This window comes from Gorilla gorilla, chromosome 15, assembly GCF_029281585.2.
Source record: "Gorilla gorilla gorilla isolate KB3781 chromosome 15, NHGRI_mGorGor1-v2.1_pri, whole genome shotgun sequence".
Taxonomy (NCBI): domain Eukaryota; kingdom Metazoa; phylum Chordata; class Mammalia; order Primates; family Hominidae; genus Gorilla; species Gorilla gorilla.
The window spans coordinates 117,499,354-117,520,212 of record NC_073239.2 but is presented as its reverse complement, the minus strand read 5'-3'; the positions used below and the strand labels follow the sequence as shown (position 1 = coordinate 117,520,212).

General features: G+C 60.5%; 1 protein-coding gene across 13 annotated transcripts in view; it reads left to right on the top strand.

Annotated features, from left to right (window-relative positions):
* BEGAIN (brain enriched guanylate kinase associated) overlaps positions 1-20,859 on the top strand; it is a 50,988-nt gene that overhangs the window by 24,914 nt on the left and 5,215 nt on the right. For 8 of the 13 annotated variants that reach the window (XM_031001882.3, XM_031001879.3, XM_031001878.3 and 5 more), the window contains exons 3-5: positions 16,608-16,769; positions 18,168-18,234; positions 19,273-19,380. In XM_031001882.3, the coding sequence (XP_030857742.1) occupies positions 16,608-16,769; positions 18,168-18,234; positions 19,273-19,380 (337 nt within the window). Of the gene's footprint in view, positions 1-12,720; positions 12,811-16,607; positions 16,770-18,167; positions 18,235-19,272; positions 19,381-20,859 lie in introns of all 13 variants that reach the window. The other 5 variants (XM_055361559.2, XM_055361556.2, XM_055361555.2 and 2 more) reach the window with 1 other exon arrangement.

Here is a 20,859-nt window from a genome sequence, read left to right as displayed (position 1 = left end):
CCAAGTCTCCCGCGTGGGCCCTGCGAGCCGGCCCTGCTGCTCTCATTGTTCACTGATCATGGATTCCACACGCATTCACTGAGCACCAGAGGCTGCTGTTGGCGCTGAGGACGCCGCAATGACTGCACAGGCCAATCTCCTAGTTGGCGGGAACAGAAAACTTTTTAAGTTAAATAAATATCACAGTGACAAGTGCTGCGGGGACAAAAAGAAAGGAAGGCAGTGAGTGGGGGACGGGGAGCAGGTGACCTCTACAGCGTGGCTCAGGGAAGGCCCTGAGTGGGCGCCACCGGGTCAAGGCACCAGGAGGTCCAGGCAGAGGGAGCAGCAGGTGTACCGGAGGCCTGCAGGAAACAGCAAGGGCTGGTGGCCATGGAGGAGGGCAGAGGTGCTGCGTTCTGGATGTGTTGGAGGCTCGAGCGACGGGGTCTGCTGATGGGGGTGACATGGGGTGTGGGGGAAAAGGGGGTGTCAAAGACAACTCCAGGGCATTGGGCACGAGCAGCTGAAAGGATGGACTTTCTTCCCCTGAGGTGGGGACAGCTGTGGGGGAGGAGCGGGTTTGGGGGCACACAGGCTTGAGGTGTCCCATTATTTAGCAAACTCCCGCTGCACACCTGCTTCCGGCAGGCCCCTGTCCTAGACAGCATCCAAGTTGGGTTCTCTGGGCATGCAGTAGGTGCTCATTGAGGGTGGGGAACTAATTGCATTGTGGTCTGGGCCCCGACAACTCAGGAAGAGATGTCCTGGGGGTGGGGCTGGCCACCTGGCGGCACCCACCTTCAGGATGGCTGTTGAATTTCCTTGTCCCTTTCCCCCAGGCCCCCTGCTCTCCATCTCTTGTCTCCTCCAACCCACCCACTACCCCAGCAGGCCACACCCCTCCCGGAGTGTGATCCTTCAAGGCTCTCTACCCCACTTCTAAACTTGATCCTACTAGAGGAAGTCTTATGGACTAATTCTCACTAAGGTGTGAATGACTGCCTCACTTTGATTTCTCCCTTTGCAGCTAGGGGCTCAGGGGGTGAAGAACCAAGACACTGACAGCTGGGGTATGAGTCTGGGAGTCACTCCTAATCTGGAGCAGCTCTGATGGTATCAACTTGGGGGGTTGGGGTTACAGGTGGGGCCAGGGTGCCTTTGTCCCCACAGCCCAGTTGAGTTCCCACTCCTCTGCAAGGCCTGTCTCCCTGATGGGGTATGTGGTTAAGAAGGTAGACGCACCTAGGTTTCAATCCCAAGTCTGTCATCACTTACTGGCTGTGTGGCCTTCGGCAAATTTTTTTTTTTTTTTTTTTTTTTTTGACAGTCTTGCTCTGTCTACCAGGCTGGAGTGCAGTCCAGGGCTCAAGCAATCCTCTCACCTCAGCCTCCCAAATAGCCTGGACTACAGACAGTCATGTGCCACCACACTGGGCTAATTTTGTATTTTTGGTAGAGACGGGGTGTCACCATGTCACCCAGGCTGGTCTCCAACTCTTGGGCTCAAGTGATCCTCCTGCCTCGGCCTCCCAAAGTGCTGGGATTACAGACATGAGCCACCACACCTGGTCTTGGGCAGATTTCGGAAGCTTTCTGACTCTCAGTGCCACATCTGTAAATGGGGGTAGTAATAGCACCTACCTGAGAAGGCGGCTCAGGAGACTCCGTGCACGCTGGGGTCATGCATCTGGCTTGTGGGCCGGGCCTTGCTGTTGTGGCCTGCCTGTTTCGGGTGGCTCTGCTCTGCTTGGGCCTTGCTGCCCACCCCTTGAGTGGTGACATCATTCCCATGAAGGAGAGGGCCCGGCAGCGTGGGGCCCTCTGAGGGTCTCTGAGCTGGGGGCGGGCCAGCTCTTCTGCACCCTAAGCTGTCTGCACTTTTCCCCAGGGGCCGTCGATGGTTGGGGCAGCGCCTCAGAGGAGGCAATGCCACGTGCCTGTTTCTCAAGGCTCCATGTCAGGCCCGAATGGGGCTCCCCCTCCCCACCCCCAACTACCACAGGCAGAAAATCCTTCCGAGGGCTGGAGGCCTCTGGGCCTGCGCTCTGCAGTGGGGAGTGCCTGTCTCTTAAAGGTCCCCCCTGTGTCTGCAAAGCAACCTGAGAGAGGCCTCATGCTCCATCCCCTGATGGACCCACCGAGGCTCTGGGGCTCGTGTTGAGGGCAGCTGAGGTGTCTGTCCTGAGCAGCAGCAGGACAGAGTTGCAGGACATGAGACGGGAAGCAGGAGATGGGGCAGGGGATGCTTGTCAGGTGAATGCAGCAGGGCCTGGGACCAGGTCTTCTGGGCTTCTCAGCCCCACTTCCTCTGCCCCTCATGGCCACTAGCATGGGTGATGGTCCGGGTTTGCCAGGAAGTGGCCAGTGCCATGTCTCTGTGTCCTGGGGGTCTGACCGGACGAGGGAAGCAGCCACTGCTGGGTCTCTGTGTCCTGGGGGTCTGGCTGGAGTGTGAGGGGCCGGTGGTGGCATTTGGAATGGCCATCCCAGGGAGGGGAGGCTGCCCTGGCCGCACACCACCCCAGGCTGCTGAGGTTGGACACCCCACAGGCCCCAGCCATGTGTCTGGGGGATCCCCAGTGAGGGCCAGAGGAGGCACATGGCTGGGCTTCCCTGGGCAGGGCTTTGCTGAGCAAGAGAGAAGGAAAAGAGAGGCAGGGGCAGGTGGTGCTGCTGGGGACACAGGAGGACCCAAGACACAGAGCTGGGCCCAAATCACCCTTCATCTGGAGCAGCTCTGAGGTTGTCAGCTCAGAGTGCGGTAGGGCCGCCGGGATGATCCCCGGATCTCAGGAGCATCTGGGGGCTGGCTGGGGCTTCTGCCCCCATTCCTCCTTGAGGAAACTGAGGCTCTGAGAGCTTGAGTGCCAAGCTTAGTGGCCCCAGTGGCCTGTGGCAGAGCAGAGACTGCTGAGGTTGGGCCTGCTCAGCCACCCACCCTCTCCTGCCCACACCATTCAGCAGAGTAAATAGTCCACATGACCCTCTCAGCCTCCCGGGGCTGCTGCAGGGATTGGGGGATCCTAGACACCGCCAAAGGGAGGCTTAGGGAGCCCCGGGCCTGGCTTCAGGAGGGAGGGCAGATGCCACCAGTGACCCCAGCTCTCTCCTCGGCCCTGGCGCCTCCCTCCAAACCTTGCTGCTGCTGACAACCCTCCCCGTAGCTGCAGGCTTTTCTTGGAGACTGGGTCTTGCCTCTTGAGTGTGAGTGTCTGTGTGCGCACCTATGCAGAGGTGAACGTGGAGTGGGACCAGCCAGGGACCAAGAGCATCCCAGAGAGACCCAGGGCGTGGAGGGGGCCCAGGTCCTGCAGTCCACGATTACTGATAAGTGTCCACTGCTCTGATCAGCTCTGTGATCCCTGGAATTCCAGAAAACAGGCCTCCTGCTGATCCAATTAATAAGTTTGCCCACATCTGTTTGCAGTGGTGAGCAGGCTGGTGGGGTGGTCAAATTAGCAAAGCCAGCGTGGGTTCCTTGGTGGCCAGTAATGAAGCCAGTAATCGAAATGCTGAATTGTGACCTCTTCTCTCCTGGGCACCAGGGCGGGTGGCAGGCGTTGAAAGGTCAATTTGGGAGTCCCACGAGGAGCTCGTTCCTGGCTGCGGGGCCGGCCCATGGCCATCTGTCTGCCAGTCCTGCCCCTGCACATTGACTGTGTGTGGAAGGGTGAGGCAGGGGTTCCAGGGCCAAGGTGCGCACAGCCCCACCCTCTTGCCAACCCCATCTTCTCCAGAGGGAGAGAGGAGGGAGTAGTGATCAGTGGTGACAGGCTGGTGCTGGGAAAGAGGAGCCCAGGCAGGGGTGCCCAGGAGCCTCCTGGGCCCACCGCACAGCTCCCCTTGGCTCTCGGAGACAGCCCCACTGAGGCTCCCTGCTCTAGCCCTGCTCTCCCAGCAGAGGGACGGCCCCAAGCCCAAGCCAACTTCCTGAGCTCCTTGGTGTGAGCATCTCTGGGGCCCCCAGGAAGAGGATCAGATACTTCAGCACATGCTCAGGGCCTTCTGCCAGCTGACCCCAGGCCCACCCCTTGTCTGCTCCCCCCAACAACCCCCAGGCCCCATGCTCCGGCCACACCAATCTCCAGGACGCGCCCTGGCCCCACCGGCATGCTCCCAGCTGTGTGTCCCGCACACGATGGCCCACCTCCCCACGGATGGGTCTGACATTTGTTTCAAGGGGGTCTCGGGCTGAGAGCAGATGAGAGTAGCTGAGACTGCCATGGGGCTGCGCAGCAGTCACTTGAAAGGAGTGGGCCTGGTGTGGCGGGTGGGCCTAGAAGGTGAGGCTCCTGGTATACCCTGGGAAGGATGGGGAGAGAGAGAGAGGAGTCAAGGCTCCTGGTATACCCCGGGAAGGATGGGGGGGAGAGAGAGAGGAGTCAAGGCTCCTGGTATACCCCGGGAAGGATGGGGAGAGAGAGAGGAGTCAAGGCTCCTGGTATACCCCAGGAAGGATGGGGAGAGAGAGAGGAGTCAAGGCTCCTGGTATACCCTGGGAAGGATGGGGAGAGAAAGAGAGGAGTCAAGGCTCCTGGTATACCCCGGGAAGGATGGGGAGAGAGAGAGAGGAGTCAAGGATGCATCGAGGCACAGGAGAGGACTTGTCTTGCTGCAGGGTGGGGGGGTAGACTGTGGATTTGTAGGGGCGATGGGAGCTCAGCTGCGCCCAGCAGATCCGTGCTGCCCATGAGACAAAGGTGAGGCAGTGGAGTTGGGGAGCAGCCAATGTGGGGGCCTCAGCAGAGAGATGGTATTTGCTGGCTAGGGTTGCCACTGGTGAGTGCACCCAGGGAAGGAAATGCCAGAGGCCAGATCCCTGGGACGCGCTGGTGCCAGGAGGCCAGGAGATGAGGAGCACCCCACAGAGGAGCCTGAGAAGGGGCAGCCGGAGAGTGCAGTGAGGGTGGGAGGTGCGGGAGCAGGGAGAGGCGGCATGTGCCTGGCTGCTGAGGGCGCAGCTCAGGTGAAGGCTGCGACAGGACCAGTTCGGTGACATGGAGGGGACAAGATCCTGGTGGGCATTGGTCCCGTCCCGGCAGGCTAGGAGTAAGGAGGCAGAGGCAGCAAGGTCAGACACTTCCATTGATCAGGGAACAGGGACTGTACCTGGAGGGTGAAGAGAGGGTTGTTCTCAATATGGGAAGAGCAACCACGAGTTTGTCTGCCAGAGAATGACCGGGAAGCGAGGGAGAAATGGATGGTTCAGGAGCGAGGGAGACTAGCTGGAGCCCCACCTGCAGCTGGGGGAGGCCAGCGGCCACGGTCCAGCCCAGCTGAGAGCTGCCTGGTTGGTCTGTAAGTAACAGTGGGCGGCACCAGGTGTCGGGGCAGATGCTGGTAGGTGGGGCATGTGGAGATGACATCTGCGAAAGTGCCCTTTGGATGGTTTCACTTCTCAGCAGAAAGGGAAGAAAAGGAAGCGAGGTCATCAGCCTGAGTGGGGATGGGGAGGAGGTGTTGGGAGTTGGGAGGCAGGAGGGGAAGGCATGAAGTCACTTTCCAGGAAAGTCGAAGGGAATGGCACAGGCACGCCTAGGATCCCTGTCAGTCTGTGGATGAATGGAGAGCGAGGCCATCCGCCCGCTGCTGTCTCCTGCCATCCATGTGGGTGCAGGAGCCCAGTGGATGGAGAGATTGTACCCTTAGTACAATGAGGAGAGTGATGGGGAGGAGGCCATAATGCCGTCATTGGCTGCCAAGTGAGGGCAAGGCCAGTGAGGGGCTGTGAGAACCCCCGGTGGCAGTGATGGAGTGAGGGGCGTCCTCGGGCCTGAGCTGGAAAGAGAGTGGGTGTCAGAAGTGGGACCGCATGGGGTCCCCATGGATGGAGTACATCGGGCATCACAGAGGGTCTGGGATCTGGGCCTGACTCCCCTCCCGCCTCTAGCAGGGCAACCCCCGCCATGGCAGTCATCTCTCAGCAAGCATGGCTTGTGTGCGTCTGCCCACTAGGCTCAGAGCTAGAGTCTCACATTCCCTGCCCCGATTCCTCCTTCCAGTCCTGGGCTCTGGAGGCCAATGCGCTCCCTGACCATCTCCTCTCTGTAGGTTCTGTGGCTGGAAGAGGCAGGCAGAGCCCGCGCTGGGATTGGGGGCCTGGGTTTGGCCCGCCCTGACTCAGGTGTGGCTGGAAGAGGCCGGCAGAGCCCGCGCTGGGACTGGGGGCCTGGCTTTGGCCCGCCCTGACTTGGGTGTGGCTGGAAAAGGCTGGCAGAGCCCGCGCTGGGACTAGGGGCCTGGGTTTGGCCCGCCCTGACTCGCATGTGGTGCTTTCAGCCATGCAGCTACCCAGGGCCTGGGCTCTTCCTCTAAAATCCAGGTTGGATGGAGATCAGTGGGGACAGCAGCGGACTGTGACCTGCAGAGAGGGGGCATGGAGGGATGCCCAGGGACATAGCCTGCTGCCCCGGGCGGCTCTGCCCCACCCACCCTCGTCAGAAACCCAGCTGTCCCCTTATTAGGGGACAGAGTCCCCAGGCCTTCACCCTGCAGGCCTTTCCTGAAATCGCATCTGGGAGCTCAGAGCTGGCTGCGCTCTCCTCAGGCACCTCCAGTCCTGCAGCAGGCACTGGGTCCCTGACTGGGAGGAGACAGCCCTTGTGCCCTGATGAGGAGGAGACAGCCCTCGTGCCCTTGCACTGTAGGGCTGGGGTGAGGATGGAGAAGAGGGCTCCTGACCCAGGGGGGATGTCAGGGAGCCCTTCCTGGAGGGGGTGAACAGAGTGAACCAAAGTTCAGGGAAGGGCACGCTCTGAGCAGGGGGGCAGCCTGTGCCAAGGTCCAGGAGTGACTACAGCCGCCCCATCAACCTGCCTGGGTTGGCCCGCTTTGCCCTGGCCCTGGGCACGCGCTGGGTCTGCCCACCCTCCGAGGGCTCCCCAGGACATGGTGTACCAGCTCCCAGCACGAGGTTCTGCAGAAAGAGGGGGGCAGCGGGGCAGGGCTGCAGCTGCCTGATAAGATGAGGTGAGATGAAACATTCCCTGCTGCATCCTGACTCCAGTCTCCAGGCAGGAGGGAGCAGTGGCGTGGCCAGCCAGGTCATCCCGGAGTCAAGGATCCAAATGGAGAGGTGTGGCCAGTGAAGGAGGGGGAGGGGAGAGCAGGGGAGCAAGACGGGAGGCCTTGAGCCCAAATCCACACCGTCAGGGTGGCCCCAATTGAGCTGGCGATGACCAAAGCTCACTGCTCTCCAGGCCACCCCTCCTGGCTGAGGGACCTAGCTCAGCACCGTGACAGTCCCCTCCCTCACTACATACACATAGGCCTACACACCACGTACACACACATGCACATGCATGCACGTGTCTTTCCCCCAGGGGCAGTTGCACAACAGCCAGCGGCCATGGTGATGACATTCAGAGTCCTTCTCTCTGTGCAGGTGGAGTCCCGGTATCACTGTAGAGGTCAGCCACGGGATTGCCCAGGCCTGGGCGGGCACGGCTAAGCCCAGAGCAGTGCCAGCAGTGACCAGTTGTCCTGTTGGACTCCGGGGCCACCGTGGTCGACCCTCTAGCCACACGGAGGCAGAGGGCAGCTCATCATAGTTGTCTCGCTGTGCGGGAGACACGCACCAGGATGGCTAAAGCACTACTATTTACGTTAAAATCTGGCATCTCAGTGTGAGGCTGGCCTAGAATGGAACCCCAGCCGGGCTGTGTGACCTCAGACAGGCCCTGTTCCTTGAGCGCTGTGAACCTGTTTCCTCATCTGGAAAACGGGGTGGGGTACACACCTCCCTTTCGGGGGTCTGAGGACTGAATGGGTGCACACGGTGGGCAGGGACTGGGGTGCCCCCCACCTTCTGTTGGAAGTGGTCTGCTGTCGGCTTCCAGGCCACACAAAGGACAGAGTCAGCACAGCAGGAGCAAGTTGGAGGGGACAGAGAGGCTCTTCTGAGCCATGAGGAACGAGGGTGGCCACGGGCACAGGGAACACAGACCACCGGCACAGGAGAGGCTCCGCCAGGCGAGGCGATTCTGCCCACCCAGCCCGGGTTTCCACAGGGCTTGTTGCTGCTCCTTTGATGGAAGGCTTGGGGCACAAGGCCTTCTGCAGGAAGACCCCAGATGGCCCTGGCGGGGGGCAAAAGCAGCTCTGTGAGGACTCGGCCCTGGGCCCGTCAGAGGCATCCCAAGGGTCTGATGTGGGCTTCCTCCAGGGGCCAACTGTAGGTTCTGCTGGGAAAGACCAGGCGAGGTCCGAGCAGCTTTGGGGACAAAGACCTTCTCCCAGGGCTGATATCAACTCACTGGAGGCTGAGAGGGTGAGTGTGTGACCCCCCTGCTCAGCCTGGTCCTGCTCTAGGCACTGAGGGGTGCAAAGGCAGGCTCTCAGGGGCATGTGCACAGCCCGAAGGCCAGCGTGCCTGGCGGGAAGGTGGGGGGTGCCAGGAATGGCGAGGCTGGGGCTGTGGCGGGTCCCTGGGGACAGGAATTTGGGGTGAGGAACTGGCCTTTTAGTCTTGGTACAGAGAGGAGTTGGGGGAGCTCTGAGCCAGGGTAGAACATAGTCTGGGTCTAGAAATGAGCCATCTGGGGGGAACTACAGTTTGGGGGGCCAGGGTGGGAACAGGAGACCTGGCACTGCAACACTCAAGGACAGGGCTGGTGGGGAGTGGGCTGGTGGGGAGTGAGGGGCAGCAATTGACCTCATCCAGGGCAGGGTGGGGTGAGCTGGGGTTTCAGGCCCCCTCAGGTGCTATGTGGAGAGGAGTTAACCTGGAGCAGGAGGGAGGAGTGAGATCCTGGCAGAGGGGACACGGGGACAAAGTCACAGAGATGAGAGCCTGGCTGCCTACAGCCTGGAAGGGAGGAGGAGCAATTTAGTGTTGCCGGAGCATGACACTGTGGGGCCAGGCTGAGAGCCACGACCGAAGAGGGAAGACAGAGGCTGTGCCCAGGGCGTTGCGGGATCCCACAACACGCCAGGGGCACAGGGTGGGAGCGGCTCTCGGGCCCTCGGCTGACTGTGCAACAGTGACAGCCGCAGCCCAGCCCTACCCCACTGTCGTGACATCAAGTGGGAGGATGGGAGCCAGGCCTCCCCCGCAGCCTCCAGGAACCTGCTCAGCGCCCTCTGAGCTCCGGGCTCCCATGTCCTCAGCACACCATGGAGCTAGAAAGGGTTTCCTCCTGACACCAGGGGCCCTGGAGCTCATGTGACCGTCCTCCCCCAGCCCAGCAGGGCCCCATGGGCTTCAGGGGAGCAGGAAGGGCATGGGCCCGGTGGCCTCCCGTGATGGAGGAAGGACAGCAGGATGACAGAGGCAGGGCCCTGGGGCTCCAGCCCTGACCCTAAGTGGACGCTTACCTGCTCCACTGAAGTCACCCTGTCTGAACTCCATCAGCTGCACCAAGACTTGTAGGGCAGTGGGGAGCCAGGGAACATCTCACCTGTTTGGACGCGTCCTCTGGCTGTCTTGTGGAGTGGGCTTGCTGGAGGCAGGGCCAGCAGAGAGCCCAGCAGAGAAGGGAAGCAGTATCCCAGCAGAAGGGTTGTCCAGCACAGGCAGTCCAAGGTGAGGGGAGGCACCTGGAGAGGAAGAGAGGGACCTTCAGCAGGGGGAACCGAGAAAGACTTCCTGGAAGAGGCAGCATCTGAGCAAAGCCTCACAAGAGAGGAGAGGACCTGGGGACACACAGAGAAGGGAGACGAGGACATGTCCAGGGGAGAGGACAGCATGGATAAGGGTCTGGATGGGTGTGGGGGCAGCCACATTTGGGGGAAATCTGAAGGCCTGTATGGGACAGTTGTCCCTCTTAGCAGGGGCGAGAAGAGGCATCAGGCCTAGCTGGCTTGAGGCAAAATGTCCTGTCATTTTTCCTGGGGGCCAGGAGTATGGTGTTGGGGTGTGGCCAGACCTGGCTGTCACCATCTTCCTCCCCTTTCTGCCCTGGAATGGGGTGGGAGCAGTCACAGCGTCCCACAGGTGGCCACAGGCTTTTCTGCATCTGTAGGATGGCAGCAATTGTGGCATCCCTCTTAGGGCTGAGAGGCGGCGGGAGGGGCATCTCACCAGTGAGAACGGGACACAGGTGCACCTTGTGGTCCATGCCTGGTGCATCCTGAGCATCCCGTTCTCCTTCCCCACCCGTCAAGGACCTGCAGCTGGTTGTGCAGCCCCTTCAAGCCCTTCCCTGGGGGAGGAAAACAGGCGTCTGTTGACAGTGCTACCCCCAGGGTCCAAGTCCTGAGAGGGGGTGTGCCCTGGAGGCACGGATAAAACCTGCCCAGTCTCCTGTAGGGCTCCAGGCCTCCTGGAGTCATCTCATCCTGAGACACACAGGGCCCAGGTGGCAACTGCTCCCCACGTGACTACACCTATGTCCACAAAGGTTGCCAAGAAGCACCAAGGCAAGGTCTCTTGGCAGGTCAGCCTCGGTGGCCCAGGCCAACCCCCAGTCCATCTGTCTGCCCAGCAGTCACCAGGTCCTTCTGCTGGTAGGAGCAGGAACGTGGTTCCATGCACCCAGCTGGAAGTGACACTGTGACAGGTCGTCCCTAGGGACCACGTGCTCTACTGGCTCCCGCTGGGGCCATCGCTGGCTCTGCTGACAGCTGGGCCAGGAAACCAGTGGGAGGCGGCTCATTCCCCCTTCTGCGGTCCCACAGGTCACGGCTCCCCTGCTCTCAAAACACTTAGGCAGGCCTCTCAGCAGGGCAGCCCTCCTGTGCCAGGCTCTCAGCAACATGCCCCTGCCCACCTTTCCTTCGAAGGGGAGTCCAAGAAAGGGGAGGGCCCAACAGCCCTGGTTCTTGCCTGGTCCTCACCGAGGCTTGCTTTGTGATCTTGGGCCTGTTGCTTAACTTCTCTGGGTCCCAGTTTTCTCATCTCTAGGATGGGATGCCCTCCACGCCACCGACTGAGAATGAGAATTTCCATCCAAGTGTTGTTACCTGGCTCAGAACCAGAGCGGGTCACCAGTGATGCTCAGTAAATGTCCTGTGAGAGACCAGAGTCAGAGCCTGGGTCAAGTCACAACCATGCCCCCCACTCACTGCACCTGCAGGCAAGCCCCACCCCTTCCCTGGGCCTCAGTTTCCCCTGGGTCCCAGTTTCCCCTGGGTCCTAGCCTTTCTACTCTGAGCGCCTTCATTCTTCAGTAATCCCACCTACCATAAGGCCCCCTACAGATGGGACCTGTTGGGGTGGGGTCTCCTTGGCAAGGGCTGGGAGGAGGACGCCCATGGGAATCGCTGGCCTTGGTCGGGCCATGAGGGCAGTTGTTTCTGGCAGCCTCGAGCGAACGCACTCATCCCATCCTGTTTTCTGTTCGCTCAGCAGCACTGGGGTCATTTGCTGAGGGTAGACCTGGGACCGGAATTCCAAAGTCCAGTCCAGCCAGAGGCCAAGCCCACCGCCCCGACCCACTTCCCCTTCCCCACCATGCGCTGGGGCATCAGACCCCCGCCCACTTCTGCTGAGCAGCTCAGGAATCCAGTGAGCAATGTGCGACTCGTGGCCAGTGCCAAGAGCTTTTCCTGACCTCTGCTGCCCCCTCGGCCTGACCCATGGGTGCTAATGGTGACTTTTGGGGTAGGGGTACCAAAATTTGATCTTTAGCAATTTTTTTCTCTGATTTTTCATCCTCACTGTAGAAAATATGACAAATTCAGAAAAGTATAAAAGAAAAATGTTAAATTATCCAGCATTTCACCACCCAGGTATAACTACATTAACATTTCTTTGCTTGCCTTATTGTCCGTGGCTGTCCGTATGCAGTTATTTTTTCAGTGGGATTATACGGCTCTTTTTCTGAGCACGCCCATCTGCCTGAATCTTGAAGCACTCTTTGAAAGCCTGATTTCTGGGGCAGCATCAGAGCCTTATTGATGGAACCAGCCCCTCTAGGCAGAGGTTGGATCTCCCGCTTTGGCGCAGGGTGAGCAGGGCTGCCCGGGCATCTCTGCGAGCCCTCCAGCTGATCCCCAGAGAGAACCCAGGAGGGGGACAACCAAGAGGGCACTCGTCTGGGCGCTGTGTCCTCCAGCAGGCCAACACCCTAGCAGGGCCGGGGCGGGCCCATGTCCTTCCTCACACCATGCCCCTCACATAGGCCACAGGCAGGGGCAGGGGAGCAGGGGCCCCAGGGCAGGGTGAAGTGGACCCCGGATCCCTAACATCTGCCAGGTCCCACAGCCTACAGGAGACCATACATCAGCCATGAGGGCCTCCTCCTGACCCGCCAATCCTGCACGCCAGGAACCCAGCCCTGCAACAGGCAGGCACCCGACAGATGCAGAGCTAGTAGGGAGGGGGGGCTTGCACCCATCACTCCCCTCTGAGGCTGAGACAATGGACCAGACCCCACCTGTGTCCTGTGAGGCAGGGCTGAGGGTAGACCTGCCGCTCTGCAGGGAACAACTGACTTCAGGGGCTGCTGCTGCGCCCCCCGCCCAGTGATGGGACAGGCTGCTCAAAAGAGGCACTGAGCGAGTGACCAGTGACCCTGCCATGGTGGGACTCAGTGCCACCGCTGAGCTGGGACCCTTCAGAGTGAGGAGTGAGGGCTGGCAGGTGCAAGGCTGGGTTCCCTTCTCTGGTACCCACATCCCCAACCCCTGCTACTTTGCAGATGACAAGTTTTCCTGGCAGGGGGTGGGGACCAACTCCCCATCTCTCTCGGTCTCAGCCAAGGGGCTGTGGCTGTGCCCCTGATGGTGGGCCATGCATGGCCCCTAGCCCTGCCCACCCCGACCTGTTCTGAGCAGCTCTGTCCTCTTTGCCCACAGGCTGCGCAGCCCCTGGGTGCCCTTGTGCCTCGGGCAGCCCCGAGTACTGCAGGGCCGGCTGGCCAGGTCCTCGCCCTCGATCTGGGACAGGTAACATACCTGTTGTCTCCCCTGGCTCCCTGGTGTCTCTGCGTCTGTCCCCAGACATCTGTCCCGTGTGTGTGTCCAACTCCCCGAGACAGATGCAGAGGCCCAGAAGGTGAAGGTGAAGGCGTGGGCCGGCAGCACAGCCTCACAGCCCTCAGCCCAGCATCCCAGCATCCCAGCCAAGGGCTCCTTCCTTGGGCTTGGACCCCCTGCAAGTGGCCAGAAGGGGCTCTCGGTGGAAGGCAGAAGGGAGATCCCTCGAGGCCTCACCATGTGCCAGGGGAGCTGGGCACTCACCCCAGTCCAGGGAATTCCCACAGGCAAGGAGGGAGCCAAGAATCACGTGCGCACGCACACGCGCGCACACACACACACACACGCACACACACGTGCACACACACGCACACGGGCACACACACGCACGCACACACATGCACACGCACACACACGCTGCCGGTTAGCCCCAGATCCTGGTGTAACTCACCAGGCAGCAAGCCCAGCAGGGTCCCCCAGGCCCCCAGACCTGGAAGGGTGGCCCCAGCCTGGAGGGCATGGCCCTGGCTGCTCTGAGCACCACACCCCTCCCTGTATGTCTGCTAAGGAGCTGTTTCCAGACGCTGGGGACTCCCTGACCCATCTTGGCCCTTGCCAGGACACCTTTTCACCCAGGGCAGGGGACAGAGGCCTCTGAGCCACAGGCCTCCAGCAGTTTCCCCCAGATTCCCAGTGGCCTGGTGGCCCCACCCCACACAGTGCCACCTCTGACATTGTCCACTGTGTGGAGGGTGCTACTATGTAGAATGTGGACCAGCAACAGCCCTGCCCCCGTGTCTGGGGGCACCATCCAGTTCTGCAGATGTGGAGACTGAGGCTGCTGTGGCAGGGCTCGGGTTATTGCCTGGTGTGGGGGACACTGGACAGGGAGGGAGGTACTATCTGGGTGACCGCAGACCCTAGGTACACAGCCTGGACTGGGCAGAGGGGACACATTCAGAGGTGTGAGAAGCTGAACCCCCAGGACTTAGTGACAGGGCTGTGAGGGGTAAAGAGGGGTCACCATGCCCACCCCCCGGGTGGGGAACGTGGAGGGCAGTGAAGGTGTGGTGGATGTGGCTGCATTGGACGGGTTGGGTGTGGAGATGCCTGAGGGCCATAGGTGGGTGGCTGGACGTGGTGAGGGTATGGAGCCTGACAGACACCCCGCTGGAGTCAGATGGAAACCTGGGAGGGGTCCTTGTGCAGCTGGCTTGGAGGGGATTTGGTCTGAGCATGCAGGGCAGGGGTGCAGGTGCAAACCGGGGCCCCAGGGAACAGCCCGGGCGAGGTCGGGAGGGGCCTGTGGTGTGACCGCCGGACCAGCAGAGGTGGGGAAAGACGTGGCAGGAACCCTGGGGCGGCCAAGTGCGGGGCATCAGCTATGCCTGGGGACGGGGTGCGTGTCCATGGCCCGGTGCCTGCAGCAAGCGGGCACTGAGGCAGAGAGGGGTGCGAGAGTCAGGGGCTGGGGGCACTGCTAGCCCAAAGATTGGTTGGGTGTAGCAGGTGGTTGGGTGTGAAGGACTTGGGGAGGGGGAGCAGTATTTAAGGGCTGGTGGAACAGGGAGTTGACTGCTGTATCTGGAAGGCCATCCAAAGGCCAGGGGTAAACTTAGGCTCTGTGAAGCTGCCTGACTTGTGAGATGTCTGCCCCGAGCCCACCCCACAGCCCCTTCGTCCTCCCCTCCCACACCTGCCCCGTGGAGAATCCCTGCCTAGCTCATTGTCTGCCTCCCCTCTGGACCGCAGGCTCCCGGGGCAGGGGCAGGGTTTGTCTTACTCCTGGCTGTGAGGTCTCAGACAGGTTGCTGGCTCTGAGAGGTGAGGGTAGGGACCTCAGGGTGCCCAGAAGGGGCAGGGCTGGGTGAGGGGGCACAGTGAGCTGGGGTTGCAGGTCTCAGAATAGCAAGGACCTAAGGCTGGTCAGTGAGGCCTGGGGTGTGGCTGGAGAAGGGGTGAGGACTCGGGGCTGAGGTGGCCACGTGGGTGGATGGACGACGCCCTCACCTCTTCCCGAGGGCTGTGGGTACACCAGGAGCCCCTGCAGGGAACAGTCGACTTCAGGGGCTGCTGCGCAGCCCATTGTGCCTGCCCTAGGAGCCCAGGATGGCATAGGAGTCCCCGGGAAGCTCACTACCTCCCTGGGGAGGACAGGTCTGTGCTGGGAAGCAGCCTGGGACCTGTAGCTATAGAGTGCTAGAAGTGGGGCAGCCACAGAAGGCTGCCTGGAGGAGGTGGAAGGAGGCCTGAGCACTGTCCCAGAGAGCGCTCCTGGAGGCAGACCCACGTGGGCAGCTGTGGCACTTTGCCTTAGGGCTTCCCTCTTTGCTCGTTACTCTACTTCCTCTTGTGGTGACTGACTCTTGGGACGACCCGCCCTGCCCTTCTCTGAGGTTCTCAAAAACGTAAGCGACGCTTTATTTTTATTTGTTTTTAAAAATATAGCCCTGGGCAGGAATCCAAGAGTGCTTCCTGGAGGCTTGCTGGGTGTGTGTCCGCAGTGCCACATGCGGTTTACTCACAGGGCCCAGACAGAAGATGCCTCTGCTCGGGGCTGGGGGGACAGTGGTGGCCCCAGGGGAACTGGGAGCCTCCTGCCTGCCCTCTACTCCCCTCGCTTGGGTTTGGGTGGGGAATATCACAAGAACGCGGGCTCTTGCCCGAGGTCCCACAGCACATCTGGGCAGAGTCAGGGTTCCAGGCCCTCTCCCACACCTCAAGTTTCCTGCGTGACACCCGGGACTTCTGCCTGTCCCGTCCCCATCTCACAGCAACACAATCCAAAAGATGTTGGTCCCAGATAGCCCCTGGGCTGTGCACCCATTGCAAGGAAAGAACTGCTGGCTGCTGACCCCACTCTGACCCAGACAACAGGAAGTGCAGCCCCTGCCTTGGGGAGCTCCGAGCCATCCCTGTTGGATGCCCCCACACTACCCTCCTGCCTTTGCACAGCTTTAGTTCAGGTGAATTGTTGGCAGGTGGCTCGGAAGAGTGGGTCATAGTGGGTCTCTGTTTCCTGAGCATGTGGGGCTCTGCATCCTGGGGTCCTACCCTCCAGGAGACCCCATTCTGGGGGAAGAAAATAGAGCCTCAAGAATTGTCTGGGTTTCTGGAAGGCTTCCTGGAGGAAGGGGAACTTGAGCAGGCCGGGACCTTGCCAGGTTTCCCGTCCTGCATGCAGCCTCACTGGCCATGGTGGCGGACACTGCCTGGGCATGGGCCATTGCCACCAAACATCTCTCTGGCCCAGAGAAGTGACCCAGGGTCCCAGGGCCACACAGCCATTTTGGGGAAAGCAGGTCTGGTCTTGGGCGTGGCACTGCTGACTCTGGGCCTCAGCGATCCCAACCTAGCACTGTGGAGAAGCAGGAGTGAGGGCCCCAGTCACCTGTGCCACCCAGGGCCAGCTCTGTGATAGCCTGGGTGCTGATGGGTGCTCTTTGTACCTGGGTCCTTTAAAGCACCCCCAACACACTGGCCAGGTTCTGGGGTCAACGACTCCTCCAGCCACCACCAGGGATTTACCTGTGAGAGGGACACTGGTGGAGTCTGAGGAACCGCCCAGGCCAGACTGGCTCAGGGTCAGAGTCCCTGACTCTGGGGCGCCGCGGGTCTTCAGTGACGCCCGGGAGGCTGTGTGTGTGTGTGTGTGCGCGCGCGCGCAGGTACTCGCGTGTTAGTGCGGCACGCCCCGGCTGGCCTGCGGGCCTTAGTTTCCCCCGCTCAGCGCCGCGGCCCGGCCCGCCGCCGCCATGTCGTTGCAGCGCGCTGCAGGAGCAGAAGGGCGAGCTGCGCAAGCGGCTGTCCTACACCACACACAAGCTCGAGAAGCTCGAGACCGAGTTCGACTCCACGCGCCACTACCTGGAGATCGAGCTGCGGCGCGCGCAGGAGGAACTGGAGAAGGTCACGGAGAAGCTGCGCAGGTGAGGGGCGGGGCGAGGGCCGGGGCGGGGCGGGGCGAGGGCCGGGGCGGGGCGGGGCGAGGGCCGGGGCGGGGCGGGGCGAGGGCCGGGGCGGGGCGAGGGCCGGGGCGGGGCGAGGGCCGGGGTGGGGCAGGGCCCGAGGCCCGGAAAGCCGCACGCGGTGCTCCCCTCTCACCCTGGCTGTTGACCCCACTCAGATGGGGAGTCCAGAGGTTCTGGTAGGGGAAGCTCTCTCTCCAAAGTCACACTTTGGAGCAGCTGAGCCAGGATTTGAACCCGGCATATCTCCAGACCCAGACTGGTCCACCCGGGGCCCAGCCATGGTCCCCTGGGTCCTGATGGGAAAAGCTGTGTCTAGCCCGGAGATGAACCAGTTTAGGGACCATTCCCTTGAGCGCGTACGGGCTAATGAAGTGTCGATCCAGGTGTGCCGGACTCCCTCAAACACCAAACTTTTCTAAAAGCAGTTTTCTTGTGCACATTTAAAATGGATGTTTTTCTGAAATGTAATATGCACTTTCTCGTCTTCTTAAACAGAAAATGCAAGAAGCATGCAACCTTTGCTGTTGGCTTGATTTGTTTTAGGTATTTGTAGAGAATCGGCTGGTGTTGCCCCTAGGGAGGACTTGCCATAGGGAGAGGGTTTGTCCCTCTCCGAACAGCCCCACCTCCTGAGTGTTCTGAATGTCACCCTCCATTCATGTGGAAACCAAGCTTGGGCAGTGCAGTCAGACCTCAGTTAAAATCTGGGCCCTGCCAGTTACTGCTTTAAGTAATTAAAGTTTCACGTCAGTTTCCCTATTGGCAAGACAGGGGACATAACACGACACATAGGTTGTCTGAGGCTGGACATCATCCCCAAGCCCCCTCCCACCAGCAATGGAATCTCCAAGCACCTGATTCCCACCTGACACTCAGCTCCACTCCTCCTTCCCGGCAGAACCGAGTCTTGTTCACTGTGATGTCTCCAGCCTCACCCCGGGGCCCATCACATAGTTAGTGTTAAGTTTCTTCCCTGCTCATTTGCATTTGAACTGTCAACCCCATAACAGGTTTGTAAGAATTGTGGGTCAAATGTGAGTAAACTGGCTCCACGTGTGGATGGGACAGAGTCTCTTGTGAATAACAAGCCTTCCCTTCCCATCTTCAGGGGGTCCCGGGGTGGAGGGGGAAATACAGTCCTGGGCCCTGGCCTAGGAAAGGCTTCTACAAAAGTTTGCTTTAATGGGATGTTTTCTGCTGTGTGCAGAGGGGCACACATTCCACCAGGGTGAAGCTGGTGGGGTGAGCTCAGGAGGTCCAAATTCAGCCCCACCCTGCTCAGCAGGCTGTGCGGCCATAAGGGTCGTGGGAGGGACAGGCCTTGCATGGCAGTGACCCCCTTGCCTCCTGCACCAGGATTCAGAGCAACTACATGGCACTGCAGAGGATCAACCAGGAGCTGGAGGACAAGCTGTACCGCATGGTGAGGCCACCACGCAGCACCCACTCCCCCACCCCACACCTCCTTCCCTGGGGGAGCCACCCAGCTGACACCCCTGGGCCACTCAGGAGCTGGGACACAGGTCTTGCTGGTCCCACCCCTTTCTCCACGGAACATGTGGAGCAGGGTGTGTGCTCTCAGGCTAAGGAAGTACTTGGGGCCAGGGCTGCCCTGTGCTGCCTGAGTGGCGGGTGCGAGCACTCCAGCCTGGGGGTGTGGAAGAGGGGCTGTGGACGGAGGACATAAACTGGGAACGGGCCCCCCAGCTCAGCCTGCCAGTCCAAGGACCTGGGCCCAGGAGAATAGGGAGGCCCGAATTCAGGCCCTGGGTGAGCCAGAGGCAGGTTTGAGCCCCAGCTCCGCCTCTCATGGGGACCCCTCTGTGGGGACCCTCACACCACCTGCAGATGACCTCAGTGGGGTCGCCGTTTTCTCTGTGAACACACTGCTGGGACATGTCCAAGAGGGGCAGGGTGTGGGTTTCTGGTGCCACTCCCTCACTAGGATGAAGAGGTTTCCTTTCTTTCTACTTTGGTGACCAGCTCATTTTGGTTTTGAAAGCAACAACCTGCCAACCTTTGTGGTGCTGTCAGAGACGGGGGGTGGCAGGCCTGGGGGCTGGGCCTGGCTCTGCCTGGGTGCCTGGACACCGGCCCTTTCCTTTCTGAACCTCAGTTTCCCAATCTGTCCAGTGAGGTGGGCTGGGCTCTATGCCAGGCACAAGTCATCTGTCCTCCGTCCCCACTCCCAGCTCCTGAGGCAGGACGCTGTCACCTCTGTGTTGCACATGAGAAACTGAGGCTCAGAGGCAGTGACGTCCCCAAGGCTGTGTGGCTTGGCAGTGTTGGACCCAGGAATTGAACCAGGGTCTGTCTGTGCTCATAAACCCCACACCCTTGGCCCTCTAAGTGTCTTGTCACTCATGGCTACAAGGGACAAACCAGGGGGTGCAATCGAGCGACTGGGTTCGCCCGCCAGGAGCCAATCACGGGCCTCCTCCTCCCACTGTCCCACCCCCAGGGCCAGCACTATGAGGAGGAGAAGCGTGCGCTGAGCCACGAGATTGTTGCCCTCAACAGCCACCTGCTAGAAGCCAAGGTGACCATCGACAAGCTGTCGGAGGACAATGTGAGTGCCGCGCACACTTGGCCCATGGAAGACTGCCGGTGGGCCCAGGCGAGGGCTTCCCAGGATGCACTGGGAGTCACATTCTGACTCAGAAGGGTCCTGAGCTCAGCTGCTTCGGCCCCAGCCTCAAGGGGCTGGTGCAGGGTACAGGTGGATGGACAGGCTGGTCAGGGCTTTGAGAAGGACCTGGTGCAGTTAGGGAAAGATGGGGCTGTCTCACTGAGGACGCCAAGGGTCTCTTTAAACAGACCCTCTGCTGTAAGGACTTGAGCTAGGGGATGCGGGGCCATATTATCCCATTCAAGGCAAGGCTTCCTGATCCCAAGGCGGGGTCATGGCCACTCAGGACTCCTGCCCTTGGCCAGTCCCAGTGTCGCATCACAGCTGTGTGGCTGCCCATGGGGCCTAATTTCAGGGACCCTGTCAGATGGGCCCAGTTGCCCTCCACAGACCCTGGACAGCTGCCTCTGCATTCACAAATTAGCTTCTACCTTGCCAGACCCTACTAGGCTCCAAGATGATGGTGTGAACAACACAGGCAAAAACAAAAACAAACACCTCTGGCCACGTGGAGTTCACATCTGAGTGGGGCAAACTCTGGGGTATGTTAGAAGTGTGAAATGCTATAGAGAAACAGAAAGCGAAGAACGGTACCAGGGTGTCGCCAGCTGCAGGGCCTGCAGATTTCAAGAGGGTGCTTCTGGAAGGGGCTGCTGCGCCAGGACCTGAGGGAGTGAAGGAGCCAGCCATGCAGACATCCGTGGGAGAAGCATTGCTTCCAGGCAGAAGCAACCGTGGTGTGCAGCTGTACCTGGTTAACTTGGAGGATCCCAAAGGGGCCAAGGAGCGCCCAGGGGGAGGGGGAGCCAGGGTCTGAGGTCAGAAAGACCATAGGAGGCAATGTTGTAGAGGCTCCTCCCAGAAACCTGAGCTTTATTCTGAGTGCAGTGGGGAGCCATGGAGGGTTCTGAAAACAGAGGAGCAACGTGATTGCACGTGCAGCTTCCCAGGGCTCACGTGGCTGCCATGCTGGAAACAGGCTGTAGGGACGAGGACAGGAGCAGGAAGATCAGGAGGAGGCCAGGACCATAGTCCAAAAGATGATGGTGGCTCAGATGACGGTGGAACCGGGCAGAGGGCTGGGATTCTGGTTGTGTTTTGAAAATAGAATCAACAGGACTAACCAAGATTTAGGATGTGGGTTGTTAGAAGAAGAGCTGAGTCCAACCCAGCTACAGGATTCAGAGCCCAAACAAAAGGAGTTGCCTGCCATTTCCTGGCTGGGGACAGCTGGGGAGGGACAGGAGCTGGGTGGGAGATGCACAGGACCCCTTGGAGCGGAGCTGTCACCAGGGCAGCAGGAGGCCCGGGTCTGGAGTTGAGCGTGAAGGCCCGCATGCCAGCGGAGACTGCCGAGGCAGCATGCAGATGAGAAGCGGGGAGGCCCCAGGACAGAGTAGGGACCAGCAAGGATGCCTG